General features: G+C 37.2%; 1 protein-coding gene across 2 annotated transcripts; it reads right to left on the bottom strand.

Annotated features, from left to right (window-relative positions):
• Positions 1-349: 349 nt before the first annotated feature.
• LOC137039665 (uncharacterized) lies at positions 350-5,751 on the bottom strand. 2 transcript variants are annotated; one of them, XM_067414947.1, is made up of 3 exons: positions 5,488-5,751; positions 5,199-5,383; positions 350-1,352 (listed from the first exon to the last, which is right to left on the bottom strand). In XM_067414947.1, the coding sequence occupies exons 1-3, from the start codon at positions 5,587-5,589 to the stop codon at positions 578-580; spliced, it is 1,062 nt and encodes a 353-aa protein (XP_067271048.1). In that variant the 5' UTR covers positions 5,590-5,751; the 3' UTR covers positions 350-577. The 2 variants fall into 2 exon arrangements, with proteins under 2 accessions (XP_067271048.1, XP_067271049.1); XM_067414948.1 differs by having other exon boundaries at positions 5,530-5,751.
• Between the last annotated feature and the right edge of the window lie 422 nt (positions 5,752-6,173).

Here is a 6,173-nt window from a genome sequence, read left to right as displayed (position 1 = left end):
GTCCCCATCATTGCCCAGTCTCTGTTCTGATTGATGTGGTATTTTTGGCAGTTAAACCTCTCCTTAACTGTTAATCTAAAATCCCTGTTCAAACCAATAAACATTCCATATGTTTTCATACATTGCCAGTTTATTCATTTTTTTATTCATGTTTTCAATACCATGCAAAAATAATTAGATCCTTCTCCACTTTTATTTTAAAAACTTGTTTTTGTTTTGAAAATGTTTCACATTTTTCATACATTAAGAGTTTTATTCAACATTTAAATCTCATTTATACTAATTAGATGTTTTTCCACTTTTTATACAAATCAGAACACAATGGGAATAGAAAGGAACAATAAAAATATTGTTAGCCATCAATACTAAAATACCAACAGTGCTGTTAGCTACTGCAAATGTCTGGACTGGCACCCACAAATCTAGCACACCTGGCTTTACCGCCATCAGCTGCACCGCCCATACCGTCTTATTTTAACAGAATCTAATAAAGCTGTTGAAACTAAAAATGTATATTCCATCCAATATATGCAGCCAATAAACTTTTGTCTCTGGGCTAGGAATTCTATACTGAGTTCTATACCCGAGTTTGCAAAATACTGAAAATTGCAGTACAGCAAGTTTGATATTTTATCTTTAGATCAGAAATATGTTGGATTGCATTGTGCACAGATGTCTGTTGTTGTTGAGTGAGGATTAGTTGAGGTGGTTCTACATTAACAGCTGGGAACTCTTCCTCATCAAGTGTGGGCAGTGTCTGAATTCCATACTGCATTAGGATGGCATCAATGTTTTGGTCGCTGTAGGGATTTTCTCCAAACACATTGTTGACAGCTGAGCTGTCTGTTGCAATGTTTTTGAGCATGCCCTCTGTCCAAAGTTGAGTTGGTGTGCGATTATTTTCTGTTCGCAACGGATGGAGGTTCCAGGCCTGTCTAAACTGCTCCAGTCTTTTTTGAATCTCGGGAAGATAAACTATATGCAGTGAAAGTCTGTGGACATCATCATCTGGGTTTAGAACTTCTGAATCTTCTAAGGAGTAGAACATAAGGTAAAAGTGCTGCAACACATGCAAAAATACATCACGCCAAAGGCGTTCAATTCTCTGATTGTGCACTGATTGTCCGGTTATGAAACCTCTGTGTTCAAGTCGTTGAACTAGATGCATGAATAAAGCCACAAGGATGTTTTCACCACCATGGTCAGATCTGACTCTTGATGGTAGGGCATAGAGGCATGTTGCCTTCAAAAACTGAGAAAGCACTGTTGTGGCCCGATTGTCTGTGCTGCAGTTGAGGTAAGTAATCAGACGGGAGTATCCATCAATTGCACCATGAATCACAAAGCCCCATCTAGAAAGGTTGAAAAAAATATTACTTGAAAATTACAAAAGTATTGACAGTAGTATGGAAACATTATAGCTATAAACTCCAGTTTTTCACTTGCTGAAGTTCTTTTCAAAATATAAAAAGTATGACAAGTCTGGTAATGCAACCCGATCACACATAACATAAATTCGTATAAATAGTAAGAGTGTGCAATGTCGTGGAATGTATACGCCAAAACTCATTTTGGCGTGCATATGATACGCTGTTTTTCGCGTGCATATGATACGCACTTTATGGCGTATATATGACACGCGCTTGGGTAGGTTTAGGGTGGTGGGGTGGGGGGTTCGTATGTACACAGCAAAAACTCCAGTGTTAAATTAACTCCCCTGAGAGTACATGTGAGACCACACTCAAGAGTGTTAAAGTGTTAAAGTAAGAGTGTTAAAGTAACACTGAAGCAGTGTTAAAGTTAATAAGATAATTAACTGATTAATGGAGTGATGATTGGCAATTATTGAAGATACCTGATGTTAACAGAATTACCAAAATGAGGCCATTTTGGTGATCAGTGTTTGTTTAACTTGGGCTCTTGACCCTTGACTTTGTAAGATTATATTTTGTTTGATGCCGTAACCAACAGTCAGACAAGCCATGAGAAAAGCTGATTGTTTGTTGTTGGTTATGTTTTGATGTTGTCATTGCTTGATCTGAATCACTCAACTAATTTAGAGTCTCTTAGTTGGGTTTATCTGGTTGATTATAACATGAGATCCAGCATTTTCAATATAATTCTAATAATTTCTTTGCCACTAGAGGCAGACGTTGAAAAGACGTCCACTGAGGAGCCAGACAACATTATGAAGCTGCAGACTCGGAGCCTGCATCCACAGTCCCGCACTCAGAGTCCCGCATTCTCAGACCCCTCGTTTTTAAGAAACAGCGCCTCCTGCTGTTCTGAAGACCGTACAACACACTTATCCAAATAAGATATATTATTACGGTGTCGTTTCATTTAAAGTTTTCATTTAAAAATATATTTACACAAAACAACGCTTTTGCAAACATCTTTGCATTCCCAAAAAATGTCATTGTTTTCACTGACTAAGTAGGCTACGCAGTAGATTTATTTATTTATTTAATAAAGAGTGTGGGCAATTGAAAGAAAATTACTGATGGACAAAATACAATTACAGATTGAACTATCCTCTGAAAAATATTATGTGATATATCGCTACAATTCTTTTTTTTTGTTCAATGTTTCTTTCAGGTTCACATGCTAATGGTCTAATTAACATATCATACGCAATGCTAACATTACAAAACCATATTTTTTTATATCTGGAATGCAAAGCAAAACTCACACAAGAATAGACAAAACACCAATAATAAACGAGTCTGTAGGCTACTTTAACTATCACCTAAACATCATATTGCGGTAAACAGGACAAAGCAAAGAAAAAAGGAAGAAAGAATTGTGTTAGTGACTGTACTTTGTATCTTCAATTGCATAAGGAAAAATTATAAATACTGTAAATACTACTGTTATACAATTTTTGAATTGTACAGACTCGTTTATTATTGGTGTTTTGTCTATTCTTGTTTGAGTTTTGCTTTGGATTCCAGATATCAACAGGTTTTTAATGCTAGCAATGTATAATATGTTAATCAGACCATTAGCATAGGTTGACCTAAAAGAAACATTGGAATTGGAATTAAAAAAACATTGTAGCAATATAATATCACATAACATTTTTCAAAGGATAGTTCAATCTGTAATTGTATCTCTTCCATCAGTAATTTTCTTTTATTTAAATAAACAAAAAACAAAAACAAAAAAACTACTGGGTACTTTGTTAGTCAGAGAAAACTGACATTTTTAGGGAATGCAAAGATGTTTGCAAAATCGTTAATTTGTTTAGATTTATTTGGAAAACTTTAAATGAAACGACACGGTAATAATATATCTTATTTGGATAAGGGAGTTGTACGGTCTTCAGAACAGCAGGAGGCGCTGTTTCTTAAAAACGAGGGGTCTGAGAATGCGGGACTCTGAGTGCGGGACTGTGGATGCAGGCTCCGAGTCTGCAGCTTCATACTACTCGAGCCAGAAGGAAAGTTTTTATGACGTCTGTTTTGGACGTGATCTGCACGTCTGATATAGACCCTCATGGACCTCAAGGTTAAACACTAGCTCAAATCTGCTCATTGTGGACATATGTTTTATCTGTAATTGCAAAGCAACTCACAGACAAAGTGTGTTTATCCAAAAATCATAAAAACAAAATTAACAGATAATTAGATGTTGATGATTTATGGTTCATTTGAAGTCACCATTGTGGAGGGAAGCGTTTGCTTTAGTTGGGCTCTTGGTCCCCGTATGTGTGTAAGCGCTTCTGAGGCTGCTGTAACTGTGTGTGTGTGAAACACAAGAGTTGTGGCTGAGAAAGCAAAGCTAAAGTGACATCAGGTGTTGTCAGCTCCTTGTTGATGATAACTAAATCATCAGAAAGTGTGTATCTGATATTATGTTTTTATTTGGTACAATAGTAATTTGTTTATAGCCTCTGCAGTATTGGCACCAATAGCCTTATCCTGAAGGATGATAAAGTACATACACCCAATGTTTTGAGAAAATATTTCCCATGATCACACACAGACATCAAGGTTTGGCCTATGTTTCACAACAACGGTGACACAAAAACGCTTCCTGCTGCAATGCATGATGGGTGGCTTCGTAGTACAAAACTGATGCTTGATTGTCACCATTGTTGTGAATCATAGGCCAAATCTTGATATCTGTGTGTGACCATGGGAAATATTTTCTCAAAACATTGGGTACACATACTTTTTTTCTCATCCGTCAGGATAGGTGGTCTTTTTATTGCTATTGGTACCAAATAATGCAGATTCACAAGAACATAGAGGCTATAAACAAATAACTATTGTGCCAAACAAGAACACAAAAAACAACATCAGATGCTCACTTTCTGATGATTTAGTTATCATCAACAAGGAGCTGCCAACATCTGATGTCACATTAGCTTTGCTTTCTCAGCCACAACTCTTGTGTTTCACACATGCAGTTACAGCAGCCTCAGAAACGCTAACACACGTACGGGGACCAAGAGCACAACTAAAGCAAACGCTTCCCTCCACAATGGTGACTTCAAATGAACCATAAATCCTCAACATCTAAGCCTCTGTTAATTCTTAGTAAGAGCTTCTGTAGACGTCTGACTCTGACAGAAATAGTCAAAGTGTGTCTTATATCTGTGCTTAAGGGCAGCACAGTGTCTCAGTGGGAAACACTGGCTCCTCACAACAAGAAGATCCTGGATTGAATCCTGAGCCAGAGAGTCTTTCCTTCAGGTCTGGTTTCTCTCATGATCCAAAAATGTGTGAATTACAGATGATAAGTTGTCTAAAGTGTCTAAAGGTGTGAGTGAAGTTTCTTTTATTTTTATGAATTTCGGTCAAACACACACTGTCTGAGTTGCTTTGCAATTACAAATGGAAAATATGTCCACTTGTGAATTGTGATGTTCTCATTTGGTGATTCTGCATGTTATCATCAGGTATCTTCAATAATTGCCAATAATCAGTTAATTATCTTATTAACTTTAACACTGCTTCAGTGTTACTTTAACACTCTTATTTTAACAATTTAACACTCTTGAGTGTGGTCTCACATGTACTCTCAGGAGAGTTAATTTAACACTGGAGTTTTTGCTGTGTATAATACGCCATAAAATGCGTATCGTATGCACGCAAAAAACAGCGTGCCATAGACACGCCAAAATGAGTTTCGGCGTATACATTCCACAACATTGCACACTCGTACTATTTATACGCATTTCTAATAATAACCTTATGAGACGCATGTTCCCATCAATGTGCCACAAACTATTGGGGTATGGTACATGATAGACACGTCTTGCAACTGTCCGGCTCCATCTCCTTGCAGCAGCAGTAGGATCCACCCGTGTCAACATCTCACGCACCCTGGAACGTGTAACAAACACACCCTGTGCACGCAACAAAGCTCTTATCATCTGAAACAGATTTTCCAAAAGATCTAAATGAACATAATATTCACACAAAAAATGGCACAAATATCTAAAATAAATAGAGCCTAAAGATAAAGACCACCAATAACCTCATTTCCAGAATTAGGATATTGGCTCTGAAGTTGTCTCACATGTTGTTCTAGTTCAACGTCATCTATTGCAGACAGCATACTTCTAACAGGTATACCCATCAACTTTGACTTCTTGTACAGAAATGATGAGGAGCATCCCAGTATTTCAGCAGTTTTTGCAATTGTATGGCCTTGCTTCAACAGAAATTCAATGTGTTCGCTGGTAACATCAATGGCTGGTCGGCCTCTTCTCCCTACAAAAAGAAAAAGTCAATTAAGTGTTTAAGCAGCATTGGACTGTTTATTTTTTTGTAATTTATAGTATTTATCAGCAATTCTAATACATGCATTCTCATAAATGGTATATTGTTAATGAATAGGCCACTAGGTGGAAATGGAGAGACTTGTGGAATTGCAAAAATACAGTATTTATTGTTGTGGCCAGTGGGGTCCGTGTATCATCTGATCATTTCATTTCCTGTTTGGAATGGAATAACGAGAACAGATAAATCCGCTTGTTTATTCGTTTTTTTGTTTAGTTTAAAAACGAAAAAATGAGATTTTGGCTCGATTTTTCACATTTCGTTTGTGGTGTATAAAATGGTTTATGGGTTCGATATTTCGTTTCCACACGTGGGCGGCGCCGAAACGCCTCTTTCATCTGATTGGTCAAACAGCTCCGCCTTCAGCGCGAGCTCTTCATT

Source organism: Pseudorasbora parva, chromosome 14 (genome assembly GCF_024679245.1).
Source record: "Pseudorasbora parva isolate DD20220531a chromosome 14, ASM2467924v1, whole genome shotgun sequence".
NCBI classification, from domain to species: Eukaryota; Metazoa; Chordata; class Actinopteri; order Cypriniformes; family Gobionidae; genus Pseudorasbora; species Pseudorasbora parva.
This window is presented reverse-complemented; position numbering and strand designations above follow the sequence as displayed.